Consider the following 24,304-nt stretch of genomic DNA (forward strand, 5'->3'; position numbering starts at 1 on the left):
CTGCCATTTTTAACTGGTTGAGGATATTTATTTGTTTTAAGAAATTAAATACATAGTTTAGATGAAGACAGCTTGATATTTTTGTGTCTTCTGTCAGTATTTTAACAGATGGCTAAAAACCAAAATTTTTGGACTCTCCTACAGAAATTCATGGCACCACTGTTTGGTCCTTTATGCTCATACTTCCAAGTCCTTTGGTCTTCATGATGGTGCACAAGATCTGATCCCATTCTCAGGGATGTTACATATTACTTACACAGACATGGTAAGGTTTTTTTTTTTAAGATTTTATTTATTTATTTGACAGAGAGAGACATCACAAGCAGGCAGAGAGAGAGGGGGAAGCAGGCTCCGAGCTGAGCAGAGAGTTCGATGCGGAACTCGATCCCAGGATCCCGGGACCATGACCTGAGCTGAAGGCAGAGGCTTAACCCACTGAGCCACCCAGGTACCCCGACATGGTAAGGTTTTTAAGGCCTGTTAGTAATGAATGCCCAGGGGCACCTGGAGGGCTCAGTCAGTAAGCATCCAACTCTTAATTTCAGCTCAGGTCATGCTCTCAGGGTTGTGAGACTGAGCCCCGTTTCAGGCTCCGTGCTGGCCGTGGAGCCTGCTTGGGATTCTCTCTCTCCCTCTGCCCCTCCTCTCTCTCTCCTCTCTTTCTCTCTCTTAAAAAAAAAAAAAAAAAAAAAAAAAGTGAGCGCCCATATTTGCAGTTCATTGTCGTTGTAGTTTTGTAGCTGGATCTTTGAGGAAGTGGTGGCTTGGGACATTCAGGCCCAAGTGAATACTTCAACCTCATTCTTGTCTAAATAGAACAGTGATGATGAAGTGTGGTAAAAGGGTCTGAATTCTCAGGGAAGGTCAATTATGTCTAAACAACAATAAGAAATCTGCATTACACAGTTCTTTGGCAATACCTAAGAAATAGTAGAATGATAACAAAATTTTATTTTATGCTGTTAATTCTTTTGCTAATATAAATACCCAAATATGGTTTTAAAATGTAAAACAACTTTAAGATTAAAATATGATTTATCATTATTAAAATAACTCTACTTAGAATTTAATTTAGAAAGTAAATTATTTAATTATTTAAATTTATATTTGAAATATGTCTATACTTTTCTAGTTGAATAACTGGTAGACTATAAAGATTATAAATGAAACTACAGATGACAAAATACAACACTGATGCCAAATAGTTTGGCAAATTTTTTCTATGCTGCCATGCTGATTCACACTCTCAAAGTTCACTGTTACACCTCTGACATCACTTTTTTTTTTTTTTAAAGATTTTATTTATTCATTTGACAGAGAGAAATCACAAGTAGATGGAGAGGCAGGCAGAGAGAGAGAGAGGGAAGCAGGCTCTCCGCCGAGCAAAGAGCCCGTTGCCGGACTCGATCCCAGGACTCTGAGATCACGACCTGAGCCGAAGGCAGCGGCTTAACCCACTGAGCCACCCAGGTGCCCCATGACATCACTTTTTAAGTAAGTTTTAAAAGTAACAACTTCCAGAGTATAGGATTTAAAGCATCACGAATGTATTTTTTCAGATTTCTAGATTCACAGTTTGGTGATATTGGTCTCTTACTTGTAAGACCTATTATCTTATTTGCTCTTCCAAGAATGCCACAAGTTGAGTGGCTAGGATTGTCTGCAGATCCCAGAGAGGAAAACTGCAACACGAAATTAAAAGATTTAATCAGGTATGCATGGTCAGAATTGGAACGGAATGTATTTTTCTTCCCAATAGTTAGAGTTTACTTCTTTAGGATCATTTTTTTTGCAAGTAGCAATTATGAAAATGAAGCCGTGCACCAGTAATCATTTTTTTGTGCACAGCAAACGTTCTTGAATCAATGTCATGCTTAAAATTTATGCCTTTGTTTAAAGATTCACATTTGGCTCATTGTGTAACTGAGAGTTTTCACAATCTGCTCCTGCCCATCGTGACTTCAGTAACAGTCGAGCAAACACTAGAAGAAGATAAACAGGCACTTTTGTTTACCCACAAGGAAATACACATTTTAGGTTATAATTGTCCTATCAAGTCTAATCAGTGGCCACGCAGTTGATTATGTAAAGGTAGAATTTTATCCAGTAACAAACACTAGGTTTAATTGAAAGGGAGACATTTATTTTACTCAGCAATAGAAAGTCCAGTACTTCTAAGGACTACAATTTTATTCATTTAACTTTCTGGCAATCGTCTGATTTGGTTAAAAGCATCTATAGCCAGAAAAGTAAAATGTAAGCATCCAGACACAAGAATCATGAGGAACAATCTGACTTAACTTGCTATGCCCACATCTTATAATGGAACAATCTTCTGGGGGCATTCATGAGGCTAGGAGGGCAGAATAAACCCTTTTTCTTTCTGATATAAATACAGGCAGCACTGCCATGTGAATATAATAAATGGAAATCAGATTGTTCCTAGATAATTAGTACCAAATGGTGGAAACCCAACCTCTAATCTATTGCCAAACCACTAAAACACAGCAAAAAGCAAACAGCACAGTCAAGTAACGGAAATTTCTCAGTGTATCTAAATGACTGTAGAAAACCAGTGAAAAGATTTCCACAACTTCAGAGTGATACAGAGGTATGTAATACGGGTGCTATCAAAGGCTATTACATTTGCCTTAGAAAAGGAACCTATGATTGAACAGAGTGGAATTTAGGAAACATGTAAGCATTCTGTTTTTTAAGAACAACTTAAAACACAGTCTGTCAATAATCCATGCGAAAATTGAAATGAGGTGTGGCCCTTCATGCGTCATGCATACGAGGAACTGGTTTTAAGTAAAAACGAGTTTGGGTATCTATTGAACGTATACATTGATTTGTAGTTAGAAATGTCTTTAATTTTAATACTGAGCAAGAAGTAAGTCTCTATTTTGTTTTCCTTAGCTAGAACTAAACTACTCTAGAACCTCAAGCTGGGCAAATTTATACTGGGTTTATTAACTAAATCAATGAACAATCACCTAAATGGTAACAGAAAGAGAGAAAACCTCTTTCACTCCAGTGCTATCATGAGGAGCCCAGACCTCCTTCATTCCAGATCTGCGTGTCCAGCCACCTAATAAGCACCTCCAGGGGGCTGTGCATCAGGCAGAACTAAGGTGAGCCAAAGTGAAATATTACATCTTTGTCCTGCACCTTCCCTAAGTCATGTCTATTTTGAAAAATGGCATCACTAACCTGATGCTTAGGATAAAGCCCTAAGGGAGAATTCTGACCCCTCTTTCACTCTACAGCCCCAACCAATCCATCATAAATGCTGCAAGCTCCGCTTCCAGCACCTATCCAGTGAGGGGCATCTGGGTGCTCAGCGCGTTAAGCGTCTGCCTTCGGCTCAGGCCACGATCCCAGCACGCTGGATGGAGCCCCACACCTAGCTCTGTGCTCAGCGGGGAGTCTGCTTCTCCCTCTTCCTCTCGGTTTGCCCCTCCCCCACTCATGCTCCCCCCTCCCTCCCTCTCAGATAAATAAAGGTTTTTGTTTTTTTTTTTTTTAAACGGATAAAGTTACATGCACCACATGAAATGACAGAATTCTAGACCAATTTCCTCTTCTTCCTCTCCTAAGCTACTGAAATAGCTTCCTAGACAGGTTTCGGGCCTTGTTTTGAACACTTTACAGACCGTGGTGCAGACGTCAGCCAGACGACCCCCGAGTCCCCTGTTTAAAACGTACCAGTAATTCCTCAGTCAAGAAAAAAGAAAAAAAAATAACAAAAAAAAACCTCTACAGGGCCCTATAAAATCTAGTCCCCAATTCTCTGTCTAATGTCATCTCCAACTCGTTTTGGCTATTGGTCACTATGCTCCAGGCACAAAGGTCTTGTCACTGTTTCCAGCTCTTTGCACTAGACAACTGCAGGCCTCCGCAGAAGGGGCTTCCGCGATCACCGTCTCCAGCTCCCCAGCTATTTGCTCCTATTCTGGTGTATTTTATTTTGTTCACACCATATATCAAATCTGAATTTTTGAACTTATTTATTCATTGACCTATGGGTTGATCACCCATCTCCCTCTCTGTTCCCTGTAACAGCTGAAACTCATAGGCTGCTCAAACCCAACCTCCTAGCCATGTGACTGCATTTGACATTCAATAAATATTTTATTCGCTGCCGTAACGGATCACAACTGTATTTAGTGTATGCAGCGGACAAATGGGAGAAAATAAAAATCAAAGTGATATGCATTGTAATACATAAGACATGTCACTAAGATACTATTCTAAAAAAGAAGTGACGACTTAGTAGGACTAGAAAAAATAAAAACAAAACTACAATTTACACAGTGAAACCTTGAAAGGACTTTTTAGAATTTCTGAAGAATTTCATTAGAAGTTTGAACCAAGTGTGCCTGGGTGGCTCAGTTGGTTAAGCCACTGCCTTCGCCTCAGATCATGATCCCAGGGTCCTGGGGCTTCCCTGGCTCTGCGGGGGGCCTGCTTCTCCCTTTCCCTCTGGCTGTCACTCCCCCTACTTGTGCCCTTTCTCTGTCAAATAATTACATAAAACTTAAAAAAAAAAAAAAAAGAAGAAGAAGAAGCTTGAACCAAAATTACTTAGTTTGCATTCTCAAAACAAATCAGAATGACCAATTTACAATGATGTATATAACACAAATGCGATGGCCGGCCGCCGTCTAAGAAATAGCACCTTTCCACAGGGTGCCTTTGGGGAGTGCAGAGAAATGTATGTATGTTCTCTCGTGGTGACTCAACCTCATTCAGAGATTCTCAGTCTGGAACATTCTACTCAACAGAGCCCCATATTTTTCATTTTTGACTTTATATAGAATAAAAGATCAACATCTCTAAAACTAATTTCTTATGAGAAGATCTGATTCCTCTGAACCATTGTTCGGTGGTACAGAAATCCAACTAGGACTTTGGATCTCTCGTTAGGAAAAATAGCTTGGAATCTTTTAGTTATCTAATCAAAAATGTTTCTTATTTTTCTGATGCTTCCCATAATTGACTTTATCTCCTATTTCATCACACACTGATAAGAACAGCATCCAAACCAGTGATTTTGAATTATTTTCATTTTCTACATTACTTTTTATTTCACAATCCCTCCACAATTCCATTCCTACTTTTGTTTTCTTCTCTCCCTCTTCCCAAAGAGACTATTTCAAAGCTAATCTTTAATTTAGGTTTTAAAGCTAAATCTTTTCTTTTACTTTGACTAAGGCTTGATGTGGACTATATTGTGTTTGACTACAAATCCTGACATTTTAGGAAACTTGTTTTATGTGCTTATTTTTATGTTAAGTCATTGTTAAGTCATAATTAGTGTTAAGTCATTTATAGAGAACCATTTCTGAGTTAGACTGTTTTATATGGCAAAAGAGTTACTTCTGTGTGACTTCGGAAAAATGTGGCTTCCAGTAGGATCCACACTCCTCTTGGGCTGGTCACTGGAGAAGAGTCATCTGTCTTGGGGCTTTCTCTCACCACAACACCCTAAAAGCTCAGGCAAAACCTGATGCCAAATCAATTTTCCATACCAAACCCACCTCTATCGTAACTTTGATCAGCATAATGGGATTCATAATTCACTGCAGCACTTCCGTAATTCATGCATTAGTTGCTGCCTCTGATCCCTTAAACAAAGGCTAAGAACTTCCGTGGCTTGGGAGCATTCTGTCCTTCAGTCCTCTGATAGTGAAGGAAATCAACAAGGAAGGAAAAGTGATAGAGTCTCATCATCGGAGTTACAGCCCAGTAGGCATCTACTGCGTAATAACCTCGCTACACATGGTGGCATTCTGGGAAATGCTTTGTGTCCTGGCTCTGTCCTATAACACTGGTGGCCAAATTTCCTAAGAAAGGTTCTAACTTAACAGAAATTTGTTTTACTACAGATCCACTGTAAGCTATTAAACAGGTTACCTATACTTTAAATTTATATTTTAATTATTTATAATTTTCACTGCTTTCTAAATTCAAGTTTAATAGTTTAAATCATTAACAAACCTTCAACAGAGTGGATATTTGTAAGCATGGCAATATTTCATACTAAATAGCTGTAGATAATTTAATTTGATTCAGTTCATTTTTAGTATCAGAAAATTGGGAGATAATTTTACGAACTGTGAAATAAATAGAGCACTTAATGTTATATTAATGTATTCCACATCTACATAACTGAAATCAAAAATGAAAGGCAAACACATTTGTTTATAATCTCTTCAAAAACTTTCTAAAACATCAGGTATCTTTTAGCAACCTAAAAATGTTGAGTCTCCTTCCTTTAAAAATCAAGTAATTTTTTAAAAAATCAAGTACTTTCTATTTTTTTATCTTAAAGATGTACATCATCCAGTATACCATCAACTTCAGAAATCATATAAACCTTTAGAAACTGAAAAACTATAACACAAGTAATTTTTGAGTTAAAATAAAGAAGAAATACTAAGGTATTACTATGACAAAAGAATATAATTGAAAGTTATAATTTGAGCTATTTGCATAATGATTGATGTAGCAATAAATTTTCTACACACATATATTAGGTTCAAAAAAGTGGTTTAGAGAAAATTATTTCTCTTTTCTTAATTGAGCCTTTTAGTTACAGCCTCTGAAACATTTTACTGAGACATATTCAGTACCGAGACGAGCACAATGTTTATAATAATTATTAAATGACAACTTGTGGAGCTAATCCTTTTTAGTAACTGCCTATCTGAATAATTATTGTTTTTTTATGTAACAGACTCTACCAATGAGACTGCTGAATAATGGACATACAGAGAGACTTTGTTTCATTTACATGCCAAGCGTCATGCTCACTCCCAGTGACAGCTAGCTCAGCCAGAGGATCACGGGAACTGGGGCAAGTGTCATCTCTTCATTCCTCCTGACCCCTGCCATTTCTGAAGCTGACTTGGTGGCCATTTCAGATCGCCAGTGCACCTGCATAAGCCCCAACCTGACCCACCTTCTTCTGAGTTGCCCCAGTGCCAGTCCAGGGCAATGCTTGCTTCCAGGAGATAAAAGAGGGCAGGACTGTTTCATCACTCATCAACATGCCCCAGACCCTTCTGCTCTTCTAAATCTACCTTGCCCCCCAACACGGTGTCTTACTTCTCCATCTAGAGACAGAGCTTTGGGTTTGCATCCAAAATGGTAATGGATCTTATTTCTTTGCAAACACAAAGACTAAAGTAAAGCTATTATTCACATACCATGAATTCCAGAAATAAACTTTATTAAGATTGCTTAAAAACACAACTTCCCTTCATGTATGTTTCTATTCCTAGTTTTTTCCCAGAGGATGGTTTATAGTAAGATCTTCAGCAAGACCCAGAAGGGTTTTACTCCATTTTGGGACCAAAGTTTAAAGAAGGAGTTTGAGCTGATGCTCTGTTCCTTGTGACCAGAGAGGAAAGAAAAATATCCTAATCTTGATGAGAAGCAAACAGTGATGGCAGTGAAGAGAAACAAACAAACAAACAAACAAACAGGAAAGACATTTTAATAAAGCCAGCCTCACTGTCCATAACAAAGGTACATGGGAACACAAGAACCTAACTCCCACCGTCTCTTACCTGGGCCGTCCGGACACAACTATCACACACCATATGCCAAGCAATGAAACGCGAAGTGCTTCAGCGAGAGAGATGGAAAGGGCGAGCTGAAACGGAAGTTCTTTGACCGTCTCCAGGGCCTACCGAATTTGAAACTCTAAACGCAATTTCTTATAGGCGCATTGTTTATCATGAACTGCTGAAATATTCTAGAACTAGACAGCCATATATATATATATAAATATATGACTAAGCCAAGCCACCCCTAGAGTACTGACCTGCACTGTAGATACTGGACTTTAATAAGACTGACTTTGGTTTCTTACACTGCATAGCAAACCAGCTATCTACCTATATATCTGTATCTATCTGTCTCTCTCTATATATAGATATATGATTTTCATTGAATTAGTCTAGAAATTGAACCAACATGAACTTGCAAATAAAAACTAGAAATAAAAACTCTTTTCAAACATTTGCAAATGCTATACTTGTGTTTCAGTTTATAGCATCACGGCATCATGCTGTAAGTTATATAGTAAGTATTTTTAAAATGCAAAATGAAATATATTGTTTACTGGAGAATATCAGTAGCAAAGATGATTCAAGAAGAAAAAAAGTTTTCTAAATATATTTTGCCAGAAAAAAAATATTGTTTTAAATCCCATCTTCCTCTCCCAAAAGATTCCCTTAGCTAAAATCATGAAAGAATGGTATCTTACATGGTATTGCCAAAAGGACTTTGAATCTATGATAAACCAAAAGCAAATAATGTAACTAAATATTTGAGAGCTGTCTGCAGAGACCACCACTCATTTTAGGGTCTGAAGCTCAACTGTGTCACTCCCAGTGGAAACCAACCAAAGTCGGTCCTATTAGCTGTCCAGTGTCTCTAATGAAGGTCAGTGCTCCAGGGGTGTTGGCTTAGGTCATGAATCTAAGCTCAGTAAATAGTAACCAGTAAGGATGTGAGAAAGACTATGTCACAAAGAGGAAAAGAACAAACTGGGGGATGGCTTCTTCTACAAAACACCAGGGCAAAGAGCAACATGGAAGAGCAACTCTTGTCTGAGCCACCGAGGTCATTTAAATTTTATGATTAACATCTTTCATCTCGACCCATGTTTCAAGTAACTGATCCCAGAGTATTATAGACATCACAGAGCTGATGGAACATCACAGATGACCCGGAGATGTTGTATCACCACAAAATCTCGTTTCTAAGAAGAACATGCCCAGAGTCCATAAACTTACTGGAGATGCTGATACTTGGGTTGTTCTTAACTGGCTTTCCAAATCTTGTACTTTGTTTTTAAGTTCCATATTTTCGGTTTCTAAGTCTTGAATCTAAAAAGCAATAATTTTTGAATAACTTTCAGAAATGTATTATTAGAAAATACTGGCTACCACATTGGCTACATTAATGAATAGGATTTCATATTATTCAAAATTTTAATGTACTCTTGTGCACAGGGGAGAAAATTATTTGATAAAGGTTGGGAACTATCAGGAAATTCTAGATCACTGGAAAGACAGTTTATAAAGTTTAAGATATGTTCTTATACATGTGCAAATTCCATGTTTCTAATACCTCATCTCTGTGTTTTCTGGTTGCACTGTGCAGTCTGTTCCCCATAATCTTGGAGTATAACCGCAAGACAGTGAAACTTGCTTATGATGATTTTGAAGACAGTGGAGAAAGGGTGTAATTTAATTACAAAGGAATCTGATCTGCATGGGAAACCACTTACCCAGCATCTGCTGCTTCTGCTGCTCTGATCCCCATGAGAAGCATCAGGAAGTGAAGCAAAGTCACATGAGAACACTAAGTTCTTGTGGGAATTCAATATAAAATGGTTAAAACTGTGCAGGGGATCAGGAATGAAAAATTATAGGAACATAGTGAAAGCAGTTCCAGTCAGTGTGGGGGAAATTTAATGGCAGGCCTTCTAGATTTGTTTGATGATATGCAAGTTTCCCTGTACTTACATCACGTAAATGTGAAACAAAAAGTTTCGTTTACTCACTCTTTTCTGCAGTCCTGCAATCTGTTTTCTTGTTTCCACATCTTTTCCTCCAGATTCTAGAAATTTCCTGTATGCCAGGTCAAATGCTTGGCCGATTGTTAAAGTTATTTCTTCAGCCTTTGTAAAAATCAAAGATTTGATATGTTAGACTGCTCTTTGACTCAAGAAAAACATTCACACGAGGCACTTCAAAGGGGCAGTGACTTCAGGTAGAGACGTGGTCAAGGAGTCAGTTGTCTGTGCAAACCTAGTTACTCAATGCCTGTTCATGCACAAAATTTAAAAAAAAAAAAAAAAAAAAGGTTTGGTAATTAAATAAGTCGCTGTGGCAGCTGGAGGCCGGAGTTCCAGCCACCCTGTCACCTACGTTACCACAGCGTGTTTTCCTTCTGGCCTCACGTGTTTGGGGCCGTTAACAGAGAGCCCGGGGCCGGCCGCAGTTCTCCTGCCACACCTTGTTTCCTCTTCCTGACGAGGAGGGCAGGTTAAACCCGGCAGGTAACTCGAAGGAGGCTGAGTGGGGGGTGTCGTGGGACACCGGAGGTATGCCCTCTCGAAGCGGAATACTGGGTTCCAGTTAATGGTGGAAATGAACAATTCCAACCCAGAGTTGTCAGATTTTAAATATGGGAGATGAGGTCAGAAATCTGGATTTTTATATAAAAGCTCCCAATTGTAAGTGATATTATTGTAAAACACAGTGCCTGCATTGAACAAAATACATCTGTCATCTGAATTTGGCCTCATAAACAACTCACAGTTTCCGGTTGATCAATCAGAAACTGCCACATACGTCCTAAGACCACCAGATTGTTCCTTCCTCATTACTACCTTACCTGGTATCAATTATGATACCTGCAAATAAGTAGTATTTCTTCCTTTACAATCTCCATGCTTTTGATTTTCTCGTTTTGCCTTATTGCAAAGTTTAGAACTTCCAAGACTGTGTTTAATGAGAGTGGTTAGAGTAGAAATCCTTGCCTAGTTCTCAGTCTTAGAAGGAAAGCATTCAGCTTTTACAACATTAAGTAAAATTATATCTGTAGTTTTAAATGTTTTGTCAAATTGAAAAGGTTTCTTTATATTCCAATTTTTCTCAGAGTTTCTAGCCCTGAATGGGTACTGATTTTTTTCAAATATTTTTTAAGCACTGACTGATATGATCATATATTTTTTCTTCTATAGCCTTTAATATGGTTGATTACATGGTTGGATTTTTGAATGTTGAACAAGATATGTATCCTAGGGGAAAATTCCACTTGGTCTTGATGTTTAATTGCTTTATATATGGCAGAATTATATTTGCTAATAATTTGTTAGAAATTTTTGCATCTATAGTTCTGGGGGCTATAGGTTGGTCTGTACTAATGTTTGATTGCTTTTCACTGTCTTTGGTTTGATATTAGGGGTATACTAATTTCATAAAATGAATTGAGGGGTGATTTTACCTCTTCTGTTTTTTTGGAATAAGTTGTGTAGAATAATGTTAATTCTTCTTTAAGCATTTTTAAAAAATTTATTTAACAGACAGAGATTACAAGTAGACAGAGAGGCAGGCAGAGAGAGAAGAAGGGAAGCAGGCTCCCTGCCGAGCAGAGAGCCTGATGCGGGGCTCGATCCCAGGACCCTGGGATCAATGACCTGAGCCAAAGGCAGAGAGACTTTAACCCACTGAGTCACCCAGGCGCCCTTCTTTAAGCATTTTATAGATTCCTCCAGTGAAACCATCTAGGCATTAAGAGTTCTCTTTTAGGGCGCCTGGGTGGCTCACTTGGTTAAGCCACTGCCTTCAGCTCAGGTCATTATCCTGGAGTCCTGGGATGGAGCCCTGCATTGGGCTCCCAGCTCCAAGGGGAGTCTGCTTCTCCTTCTGACCTCCTCCCCCTTCATGCTCTCTCACTGTCTCTGTCTCAAATAAATAAGTAAAATCATTTTTTTAAAAGTTCTCTTTTAATATATTTTGAATTATAAATTTGAGTTCCTTTATAGCTACAGGACTATTCAAAATTATGTATTTAATATAGCGTGTTTCATGGTAGTATTTCTCTCTTAAATTGATTAATCTGTATTGTCTTGTGTGTGTGTGTGTGTGTGTGTGTGTGTGTGTGTACCTTTATCTATAGTATCCTCTTATTCTTTTTATCTTGAGGGTCTGCAGTGAAATATCCTGTTTCATTCCTGACATGGGTAACTGGTGTCTTTCCTTTTTCTTTTTTACTTTGCCAATTTCACTAAAATTTTGATACTTTTATGATCTTTCAAAGAACCAGCTCTTTCTTTCATTAGTTTTCTCTAATTGTTTTTGCTTTCAATGTTGTTAATTTTTCCTTTATTAATTCTTATTTTCTTTGAGTTTATTTTGATGTTTTATTTTCTAGGTATTTGAGTTAGGAGCTTAGATCATTGATTTGAGACATTCCTTTAGTGTGTTAATTTAGTTGTCATAAATTTCTCATTCAGCACTGTTTTTGCTATATCACTCAAATGTTGATAATGTTCTTTTTCATTTACATACATTTCACTGTATTTTAAACTTGCCTTTGAGAAACATATGTAAGTACTGAGAAACATATGTAAGTAAGAAACACATATAAGTACTCCATATGTCTCTGACATATGGAATACTTATGTTTCATTTCCAGTTTTTGAAGAATTTTGTTATTAATTTTTAAATTATTTTCTGTTGTTTCAATTCTATAACATCTTTGAGATTTATTTATAGCCCAGGATATGGTTTATTTGGGTACCTGTTCCTTTGGCACTGGAAGACCATATGCATTCTGCTGTTGTTGACTGGAGATCCCTATAGAGTTTAATCAGATCCCACTGGTTGACGATGTAATTGAGTAATGAGTAACTATATATATATTTTTGATATCTGATCTTTTTTAAAACATTTTTTCAGTGTTCCAAGATTCATTGTTTATGCACCACACCCAGTGCTCCATGCAATACATCCCCTCCTTAATACCCACCACCTGGCTCACCCAACTCCCAACCCCTCCCCTCCAAAATCTTCAGTTTGTTTCTCAGAGTCCACAGTCTCTCGTGTTTTGTCTCCCCCTCCAATTTCCCCCACCTCACTTCTCCTCTTCAACTCCCAATGCCCTCCGTGTTATTCCTTATGCTCCACAAGTAACTGAAACCATATGATAATTGACTCTCTCTGCTTGACTTATTTCACCCAGCATAATCTCCTCTACTTTCGTCCATGTTGATACAAAAGTTGGGTATTCATCCTTTCTGATGGAGGCATAATATTCCATTGTATAAATGGACCACATCTTCTTTATCCATCCATCTATTGAAGGGCATTTTGGCTCTCTCCACACTTTGGTGACCATGGCCATTGCTGCTATGAATATTGGGGTACAGATGGCCCTTCTTTTCACTAAATCTGTATTTTGGGGGTAAATACCCAGTAGTGCAATTGCGGTATTATAGGAAAGTTCTATTTTTAATTTCTTAGGAATCTTCACACTGTTTTCCAAAGTGGCTGTACCAACGTACATTCCCAACAAGTGTAAGAGGGTTCTCCTTTCTCCATATCGTCTCCAACACTTCTTTCTTGCCTTTCTAATTTTCTTGCCTTTTCTAATTTCTAATTTTTGCCATTCTAACTGGTGTAAGGTGGTTTCTCAATGTGGTTCTGATTTGAATCTCCCTGATGGCTAATGATGATGAACATTTTTTCATGTGTCTGTTAGCCATTTGTATGTCTTTTCTGGAGAAGTGTCTGTTCATGTCTTCTGCCCATTTTTTGACGTGATTATCTGTTTTTTGTGTGTTGAGTCTGAGGAGTTCTTTATAGATCTTGGACATTAGCCCTTTGTCTATAGTGTCATTTGCAAATATCTTCTCCCATTCTGTGGGTTGCCTCTTGGTTTTGTTGACTATTCCCTTTGCTGTGCAGAAGCTTTTGATCTTGATGAAGTCCCAAAAGTTCATTTTCACTTTTGTTTCCTTTGCCTTTGGAGACATGTCTTGAAAGAACTTGCTGTGTGTGACCGATATCAAAGAGGCTACTTCCTATGTTCTCCTCTAGGATTTTGATAGATTCCTGCCTCATGTTGAGGTCTTTTATCCATTTTGAATTTATCTTTGTGTATGGTGTAAGAGAATGGTCGAGTTTCATTCTTATACACACAGTTGTCCAATTTTCCCAGCACCATTTATTGAAGAGACTGTCATTTTTCCACTGAATATCTTTTCCTGCTTGGTTGAAGATTAGTTGACCATAGATTTGCAGGTCCATATCTGGGCTCTCTGCTCTGTTCCACTGGTCTGTGTGTCTCCTTTTGGACAGTACCATGCTATCTTGGTGATCACAGCTTTGTAGTAAAGCTTGAAATCAGGCAACATGATGCCCCCAGTTTTTTTCTTTTTCAACAATTCCTTAGCAATCCAGGGTCTCTTCTCATTCCATACAAATTTTAGGATTGTTTGTTCCAACTCTTTGAAAAATGTTGGTGGAATTTTGATCGGGATGGTATTGAAAGTAGAGATGGCTCTAGGCAGTATAGACATTTTAACAATGTTTATTCTCCCAATCCATGAGCATGGAATGCTTTTCCATCTTTTTGTGTCTTCAATTTCTTTCTTGAGTGTTCTGTAGTTCCTTGAGCACAGATCTTTTACCTCTTTGGTTAGGTTTATTCCCAGGTGTCTTATGATTCTTGGTACTATAGTAAACGGAATTGATTCTCTAATTTCCCTTCCGATATTTTCATTATTATTATATAAGAAAGCAACTGATTTCTGTATATTGATTTTGTATCCTGACACATGACTGAATTGCTGTATGAGTTCTAGAAGTTTGGGGGTGGAATCTTTTGAATTCTATATTCTTGATCATTTCCTGTCTAGGTGCTCTCTCAATTTTGGTAAGAAATTCTTCAACTATTTTTGTATATTTTCTATTTTTCCTGTGTTTCTTTTCAGAACTATCAGTTTTTACTTTACTTACTTTATAGCTTTTTGCTTGGTTATACATGTTTAGATGGCTCTCTTGGCGGTATGATCCTTATTTCTTTATATAATGCCCTCTCTGTCCCTGGTAATTTTATTTTGAAGTCTATTTTATCTGGTGTTACTATACTTTTGCTTTAATTATGCCTGCATAATATATATTTACTAGTCTTTATTCTTTTCAATCTTCCTGTATCATCAGTATCACTATAGTTGCAAAATATTTCTTATAGAAAATGTAAGTCTGGATAAGTTTTTTTTAACCCACTCTGACCATCTCTTTTATTTAGACCATTTATATTTAATGTAATTTTTGATACATTAAAGCTTAAATTTGCCATTTACATTTTTCTTTCCTGTCACCTGTTTTCTTTTTTATCTTATTTACTTATTTATTTGATGAAGAGACACACAGCGAGAGAGGGAACACAAGGAGGGGGAGTGGGAGAAAGAGAAGCAGGCTTCCTGCTGAGCAAGGAGCCCAATGCAGGGCTCAATCCCAGGACCCTGGGATCATGACCTGAGCCAAAGGCAGATGCTTAACAACTGAGCTACCCAGGCTCCCCACCTGTTTTCTTTCTCTATTTTCTTTTTACTATACTGTTTCAAGTTTTTGAAGTATTTTTATAATAGAATTTTGATTTACCTATAGCATTTTAAATGTATTTAACTGTATAGTTTAAATGATTGCTCTATGATGCATATTATATTTATATAACTTATCACAGTCTACTAGTGTTGTCATTTCTCCAGTTCAAGTGAGATGTAGAAAGAAGTTTTATGTTCCTTCAACTGTCCTATATATAATATGATCGCCTTACATATTTCATATATATATATATTTAGAATCACATCAGAAAGTTTTTTGGGGTTTTTTGTTTTGTTTTGTTTTGTTTTAACCTACTCCCCTCACCCTCTAGTAACTATCAATTAGTTGTCCTTAGTTAAGAGTCTGTTTTTGGTCTGCCTCTCTCTCTTCTCCCCTTTGCTCATTTATTTTGTTTCTTAAATTCCACATATGAGTGAAATCATGTGGTTTTTTCTTTTTTGCTGACAGACTTATTTTGCTTAGCATAATACTCTGTAGCTCCATCCATGTCATTGCCAATGGCAAGATTTCATTCTTTTTTATGGCTGTGTAATATTCATATATATTCACACACACACACACACACACACACACACACACACACACCATTTCTTCTTTAACCATTCATCAGTCAGTGGACACTTGGGCAATTTCCATAATTTGGCTATTGTATATAAGGCTGCTACAAACATGAGGGTGCATGTAACCCTCTGAACTAGTATTTTGTATTCTTTGGGTAAATATCTAGTAGTACAATTGCTGGATCATAGGATAGTTCTATTTTTGATTTTTTTGAGGAATCTCCATACTGCTTTCCACAGTTGCTGCATCAGTTTGTATTCCCACCGACTGTGCAAGAAGGTTCCCCTTTCTCTTCAACCTTGCCAACACTTGTTTTTTGTGTTGTTGATTTTAGTCATTCAGACAGGTGTGAGATGATATCTCATTGTAGTTTTGATTTGTATTTCCCTCATTCATCCCTGGTGAAAAGATGCTGAGCATCTCTTCATATGTCTATTGGCGATCTGGATGTCTTTTTTCAAAAAACGTCTATTCATGCGTTCTGCCCATTTTTAGTTGCATTATTCATTTTTTGGATGTTGAGTTGTATAAGGTCTTTAAAATATTTTGGATACTAACCCTTTATCAGATATGTCATTTGCAAATGTCTTCTCCCATTCTGTAGGTTGCCTTTTAGTTTTGTAGACTGCTTCCTCTTTTTTTTTTTTAAGATTTTATTTATTATTTTGACAGACAGAGATCAGAAGCAGGAAGAGAGAGAGGGAGGAAGCAGGCTCCCTGCTGAGCAGAGAGCCCGATGTGGGGCTCGATCCCAGGACCCTGAGATCATGACCTGAGCCAAAGCCACCCAGGCACCCCGGTAGATTGCTTCCTTTGCTGTGCATTATTTTGATAAAGTCCCAATAGTTTATTTTTGCTTTGTTTTTGCTTTTGTTTCCCTTGCCTCAAGAGACATACCTAGAAACAAGCTGGTATAGTCCAAGTCAAAGGTTACAACCTGTGTTCTCCTCTAGGGTTTTGATGGTTTCATCACATTTAAGTCTTTCATGCATTCTGTACATTTCTGTATGGTCTAAGAAAGTGATCCAATTTCGTTTCTGCATGATGCTGTCCAGTTTCCCCATTCCATTTGTTGGAAGAGTCTTTTTCTCACTAGATATTATTTCCTGCTTGTCAAAGATTAGTTGAAAACATAATTGCCACCTCAGTTCTAGGTTTTCTATTCTTTTCCATTAATCCATCTATTTTTGTGCTTTGTGATATGACTTGAAGTTCAGAATCGTGATATCTCCAGTTTTGCTTTTCTTTTTCAAAGTTGCTTTGGCTATTCAGGGTCTCTTGTGATTCCAAACAAATTTTAAGACTGTTGGAAAATTCTAGTTCTGTGAAAAATGCTGTTGGTATTTTTTATTTTCAATAATAACTTAGAAAAGTAAAGATTTACTCACATGGTTGCTTAGCTTGTTCTTTCCTCATGTTCCAAGGTTCCTTTTTTTATTGTTTCCTTTCTGTTTAGACAACTTCCTTTAGCCATCCATTTGGATAGGTCAAATTATCTTAGTTTTCTCTCATCTGATAATTTTTCAATTTCTCCTTAATTCCTGAAGTATGTATTTTTCCTGGATATAGGATTCTAGACAGTTCTCCCCCCCCCCACCCAACACTCAAAATTATTTTGCTATTTTCTTCTTGCCTTCATGGTTTTTAATGAGAAATAAACTGTATTTAAGATTAATTTTCTGCTATAGGACTTGATTATGTCCTGTGTCTTCAAGATTTTTCTTTGTCTTTAGTTTTCAGAAGTTTAACTGTGATACATCTTGGCATGGAATTGTTTGGGTTTATCCTGTTTGGAGTCCACTCAATTTTTTTAATCTATAGGTTTATGCTTTTTATCAAAATCAGGAACTTTGTAGCTATTATTTCTTCAAGTGCTTCTTCAAGGCTGTCTTCTTTTTCTTCTTTTTTTCCAAGACTCTGATGACACATAAATGTCACCCATATTGTTACAGATTAAGAGATCCCTGAAGTCCTGTTTTCTTTTTATATTATATGTGTGTGGGTGTGTGTGGGGGTGTGTGTGTGTGCATGCATATGCCTATTATCTCTGTGTTGTTTAAATTGGACATTTTATAATCTCTCCTTTTTCCAGGTCACTAATTCTTTCCTCTGTCCTCTCCATTCTGCCACTGAGCCCAGATACTGAGTTTTTCAGTTGGTTATTGTGGTTTTTCAGTTCTAATACTCCTATTGTTTTTTTTTTTCTTTGCTTAGATTTTCTATTTCTTTGATAAAATTCTGTACTTTTTAATGTGTCTCAAGAGTGCTTGTAATTATTTATTTAAAACATTTTTATGATGGTTGCTTAAAAATCTTCAGTAATTCTAATATCTCTCTCATCTCAGTGTTGGAATCTACTGGTAATCTTTTTTTCATTTAGTTTAACATATTCCTATTTCTTGATATGATGAGTGACTTTTAACTAAGTTTGGGGTATTTTTGATATTATAAGACTCTAGAAATTATTTAAGCTTTGCATTTTAGTGGCTTACTCAGACACCATTCCAGTAGGAGAATGGGAATGGAGATCACTACCTCATTACCACATGGTGGGGTAGAGGTTCAGCTTCCACATTTGGCTTTTCTACATTACTTCTTGGCAGGACTGGATACTCTAGTTTCCCATGTGATCCTCACTGTCACCATGGAGGGAGGAAGCTCACAAATACAACATGAAACTATTTACAACGTAGTGAATTTCAGTCTTATGACATACTATGATTGGTTTTTATCTATCTTTCAAACATTCAACAACTTCACAGAAGTACTAAAAAAGATACAATGAGTAGATAAGATGAAGGCCCCAATAAGAGTGGATGGGCTCTGGAACCAGTCACAATTACAAAAATAATACAGCATGATGGAAACCAATGTTACAAAGGTAATCTAAGATCTTACATTTTAATCCTGACTCTGTTACTACCCAGCTTTGTAAACTGCTAAACTCACTCAACTTCTCTGGTTTTATAAAGCTTCTTCCTTGGTTTTATAAAGAGGAAAGAGTTTTGCCAATTGGGCCATTATTTATTTTCCTGTTTTAATCTTCCATGATTAGCCAGTTAACATGAGAATTAAAGAGGATGGCACGTCAAAAGTTCAACATACATATCAAATCAATTTTGTGAATATAGTCATTATTATAATTAGAGCAAATAAAACCTTGAGGTAAAATGATACAATGAAATTTTAAGGAAACATAGCCTCTTTGAGCTCACTAAAGTCATGCACACTTAGAGCTGAAGAAGTAACTTGGACCTCTTTTCAAAGCCCAGAATTCCATCTACCTGTAGCAGAATCACTTGGTGAACTTGCTAAATACAGATTTCCTGAGATCAAGTCTCAATCAATATGAACTTATTTTTTGAAGTGAAAACCAAAGAGCCCTCTTTATGAATATTATATACACTAATAGTTATGAGCCACTGCTTTAGGCTCCAGGAAATTATCTTCAACACTCAAGAAAAAATAGTATGTTATATCCAAAGAGAATAATGGGTCAAGGAATTTAAATTCTTGAAATAAAATATAAACAATTATGATTAGGGTGAAACAGAGTTTATACTTTTGAAATAATATAACTATGCAGTTACTCTGGCAAGCTTATGTTTTAAATAATCCAATAAATTTGGATGGAGATCAAATAAAAACACGTGACACACAACTGTAAGAAGACTAACATTTATAATAAATTCAAATTAAGAGTATTTCCAAGGACCCCAAGGCCATTTATTTCTAAGTGTAAAGCAAGAAAGAAGGACAACTGAGTTTACTGCCTGGTATAAGTGGTAAAAGGTTATTATATCTTACACATAGAAGATATTCAACAAATATCAACTTTCATCTTCTCAACCAGAGAGAGAAAAACATCTGCAAATGATCATGGTAAAGAAACACTTGGAATATCTAATATAACCCACTCATTCAATACAATAAATTTCAAAAACAACTTGAACTTTATAGAAAATGCCTTATGGGGGCACCTGGGTGGCACCTGGGTCAGTTAAGCCTCTGCCTTGGGCTCAGGTCATGATTCCAGGGTCCTGGGATCGAGCCCTGCATCCAGGCTTTCTGCTCAGTGGGGAGTCTGCTTCCCCTCCTCCTTCTGCCCCTCCCCCACTCTGGCTCTTGTTCACTCACTCTCTCTCAAATAAATAAAATCCTCAAAACAATAAGCAAGCAAACAAACAAATGCCTTACTGAACCTATAATATTGTCATATGGGTGAGCCTATTTTTCTGATGAGCTGTTTCATAATCATCAAAACCTCAAAAAAGTACTATGATGCCAAGAGCTTAGCACATAAGTTTGCATTTTTAGAGCATTATAGCTTAAAAGATACATATAATAACTTACTCTACGCTTTGTAACTTTTTCCATATGGTCCTTTTTCTATAAGGAAAAACTCATTGAGTATCTTTTGTCCACTGAATGTAGGAGCTGCATGGACAAATAAAAAGGTATTTGCTTTCAAGAAGCTCACATACTGGGGCGCCTGGCTGGCTCAGTCAGTGAAGTGCCCAACTCTTGGTTTGGGTTCAGGTCAGGATCTCCGAGTGGCGAGATCACGCCCCGTGTCAGTCTCCACGCTTCCTGCAGAGTCTCTTCTCTCCCTCTCCTTCTCTTTCTGCTCCCTCCCACTCCCACCCCCAACTCATGCAGAAAAATAAGAAAATAAGTGAATGAAGTTCCTTCTCCAGTCTAAGCCGGTGATGTTGCCGAGGTTGGATGCTCTTCCTTCATTAAGTCATTAATGGCTGCATGTGTGTTTGGAATTTGTATCTTATGTTTCATATAGGATGTCAAACTAGATTATGATTCACATTAGCTTATGCTTATTATAATCAAGATGTACGGTTTTCCGAAGATTCCAGATGATTAAAAGCACTATTACAGGACTTAACTTCAGAATTCCCTAAACGATCTTACTTGCTGAGAACCGGAGGTTACATCTGCTCACACACACGCATGCAGGCAACGTTCATGCACATACAATTCTGTTACCTTTCATCATATTAAGTTTTCTGAATAATGAAAATCAAGAACCAGCTTTTCAAAGTACTGGAGATTTTTTAAAGGAGCCATACAGATTTTACTTCCTGGAGTTTAAAATATTTATTTTTATCATATCCATCGCATTCTAGAAAAAAAGAAACACTCTGCTCACCATTACTCTTTGCATCACGTACCCATTGCTAAGTCATAGTTGAGATTAAAATTATAAATACATGATGATAAAGGAAATAAATGCATAACATAAGCAGGCATGACGTTCTAGGGAAAGAAATTTGCATGCAAGCTTGCGCCCATGAACATGAGAATTCAGTTAGGGATGAAGCCCTGAAGCACTTTCTCAGGACAGGATGGATGTTAGTGTAGTTAAGTATTTGCAGACCTTATTCATTTCCAAATACTTCACTAATGCCGGAAACAAGACAATTCCTGGCTTGTAAAACAGAACAAACCACCCTAAAACATCTGGCATACTTACACACTTTTCACTGTCAAATACATAGCACAAATGTTTATTTGACTCAGAATCTTTGCATATGAAAGTGAATATCCTCTTGTCAGTTTTGTCATCTGCACAAAACGATATTCTATGAAGCTGGCAATTGTGTTGGACTTCCTGCGAACACAAACGGAGATAAACAGTTGAGATTTTTGCCCACTTTCTGAAATACCAGCTTGTGTTCGTAACATACAGCTCATGACTTTAAAAGTGAAACAATCATCTGTCGAAGTTCGGTGTCACATACACCCAAACTTAAGCAAATACGTGCAGGAGACGGCCTCCTAAGTCAGACTAAACTCCGGTGGATCTCAGCAGGACTTAGAGAAACACAAGCAGGATATGGAAGGGTCAGAGGTGCGTGCACTTTCTGATTGCAACCGTGAGAGACTAAACTCTGAAACTTCACTTAGAAGAACACCGAGGCCCCGAGAATTAAGATACTTCCACAAGATTACAGAATTAGCAGAACTTTTTTACCAGAACGTTTTCATTTTACCTTACTTCTCCTCACTAACATTACAGTTTAAAAGACAAATTCTTCTGTACATGATTTCCTATGAAACACACCACCCCTTCAACCTTAGTCTTCACATCAAATAGCATTTTACATGTCCTCATGAGGAAGGTCTACATATCAAGCATCTTAATTACTGAATCAACCCTACTAATCAGAAATATATATACGGTTACAGTTTTATATTTTTCATATATGCACATACATATTTTATATATATACATATATATGACAGACATATAATATATACATTCTAACATTGTCCAAGTTCAGGGTCTGATATGTCCATTTGATGAGATCTGATCTTTCACTCTGATTCCCATTACTGCTCATCAGACTGAACATGAGTAAATAAGATACAGAAATAGATGTTAAGAGAATTTGTTTATAGCACTGTATTTTTTCCCTGCATAAAAACCAAATGGTAAGTCATCAAAGGCAAGCATGACAATTAGAATGAGGAAGCGCGCTGTACGAATGTGACATTTCCGTCCTCACTGGATAGCTTGATGCATCCATTGCAACAGCAGGAAGGAATGATCCCAAAAAGAGGGCTCAGCTTACCGCGGCATCTGATGAGGGCATCTTCCCTTCCTTGGGTCAGTGCTAAGATGGACAATGGCCATATCTGTCTGAGACTGTCCTTCTATACTTTTCTGATTGGCCAGTCCTTTTTTTGCTGACATATTTTTTTTAATTTTAGTGTTAATACTGTCAATCGAACAACACTGAGCCACCCTGCAGCTTCCAAATACTGACAGCAGGCACACACCAGTTCGTAAACAGTATTATCATGTTAATGACAATATAGAGGAAGTATCATGACTATGTAACATAGAAAAAAGACGGATTTTTTTTTTTTTTTCCTACTTGTAGGAGAAACTACAAGTAACATGAAAACACACCATTCACATAGGCTGGTGGTAAAGCGTCCACAGGCCCTGTTCACTTACTGCCCAGTATGGTCACAGAAAGCCTTTGGTAAGGCCAGTCGGGAACCATCTTAATTTTTGTTTAGATTGACAGAGCTATCTTCTGACAAAAGAAGACTAGGAAGCTAAAACTTGTAATTTTATTATTTTTGTGAATTTTTTGTTATTGTGATAAATCTTTATGAATTTTAAATGTAGCCCTAGTTTTTGATGAGACCAGACAGACTTGGAAACACAGTCAAGCACAGTGAAAGCACAACTACACTTGAACACTGACCATATTTTATTGGAGTCGGAACAAAGAATAAGGAAATCCCCGTTTCCCTTACACCACCTCTTTCCACCGCTGCATGATCTTCGTTGGAAGGATCAGCGAGAAAAGAAGAAAGGGAAAACACACACACAGAGAGAGAGAGAGAGAGAGAGAGACTGGAACCAACCAAGATGGCTTTTCTCTTCTCTCTTCATTCAACCACATGGCATAGAAAAGTAGTCTATTTTCTATGAAGCCCATGTTAGATTAATAATTTTTAACTCCTACCTCATACATGTACATTTTAATATAAATAAATTTATTTAACAAGCATAATATTTTTTTTTCACTACAACTAAGTAAAATAATCCGAAGCAGAAAGAACGGCAGACCTTGTTCTGATTCACGTAGGTCTCCCCAAACAGCACTTCCTAAACTCGTGTCTGAGAACAGGCTGTATCAGAGTTACATGGGGTGGTTCTGGGTTTGTTTTTTATGATATAGATGCGAAGTCTTTTTAGCAGATTCTGAACCTGAAAGTCCTGAGTGGATTCTAGCAACCAGGACTCCCAGGAATCTCCTTGAGGTCCTGATGCTCAGTGGAGCTGGTAAAACCTTTTTCAGGTTCTTTTCTTTTAGTGGATCCAAAATATAGTATGTTCTATGTATGGATGAAAAGTTCAGATACTCTATGTTCATATGTAATATATGGGTAAAGAGTCAGTTGGTCTCTATTCAAATGCAATATTATTGAATTTATAAGACATTTCCAAGATTTTAAAACTCCAAGATTGCTTTGATTTGGTAGGGATGAAAAAATAGATATTTTTTTCCCTATTAAAAGCTTGGGAAAACATACATGTTTTTAGGGAAAAATTCAACTGGGTCTCTTACTAATTAGCTATTAAGTCTGGGAAACTGACACCTGGGGACAGGGAGGGAGAGCTTCTGTGTCAGTGATCTGAGTAAGGCAAAATCTAATGCTCAAAACTCAATCGGTTAATCATAGTGAGTTGAATCCCACTGCACTGATGTTTGATAAACGAGATTTAGGATGGGGGAGGAAGTTGCGTCTGACAGTCCAAGGTTGGAGAATAGAGTGATACGGCTGACAGCTGTCAATGCACAACTCACTCTTGCGGGGACTTGTTATGAGGACTTCAGATCACCAGCTGATGACACAGAGCTGCATTTGCATTCCCATGATCCACCTCTCTGTCTCTCTCTCATGCACGCACACACACGCACACACACACACACACACACACACACACACACACACATATTAGCATTGGTCATCTTGTAGAATTAAGTCTTTATAGTTTATTGTCTTCCAGGATCTGTCATTATTAACTGTCAAGTGTAAACACG

The 24,304-nt window shown here is 37.3% G+C and overlaps 1 protein-coding gene across 11 annotated transcripts in view; it reads right to left on the bottom strand.

Annotated features, from left to right (window-relative positions):
- The window catches only part of GULP1 (GULP PTB domain containing engulfment adaptor 1), a 241,267-nt gene that overhangs the window by 15,556 nt on the left and 201,407 nt on the right, over window positions 1–24,304 (bottom strand). For 8 of the 11 annotated variants that reach the window (XM_059168632.1, XM_059168636.1, XM_059168638.1 and 5 more), the window contains 4 exons: window positions 21,211–21,348; window positions 9,584–9,700; window positions 9,308–9,388; window positions 8,811–8,903 (listed from right to left, as the gene is read on the bottom strand). In XM_059168632.1, coding sequence (XP_059024615.1) covers window positions 8,811–8,903; window positions 9,308–9,388; window positions 9,584–9,700; window positions 21,211–21,348 — 429 coding nt within the window. The remainder of the gene's footprint in view (window positions 1–8,810; window positions 8,904–9,307; window positions 9,389–9,583; window positions 9,701–21,210; window positions 21,349–24,304) is intronic. The other 3 variants (XM_059168640.1, XM_059168642.1, XM_059168641.1) reach the window with 2 other exon arrangements.

Source organism: Mustela lutreola, chromosome 3, assembly GCF_030435805.1.
Source record: "Mustela lutreola isolate mMusLut2 chromosome 3, mMusLut2.pri, whole genome shotgun sequence".
Taxonomy (NCBI): domain Eukaryota; kingdom Metazoa; phylum Chordata; class Mammalia; order Carnivora; family Mustelidae; genus Mustela; species Mustela lutreola.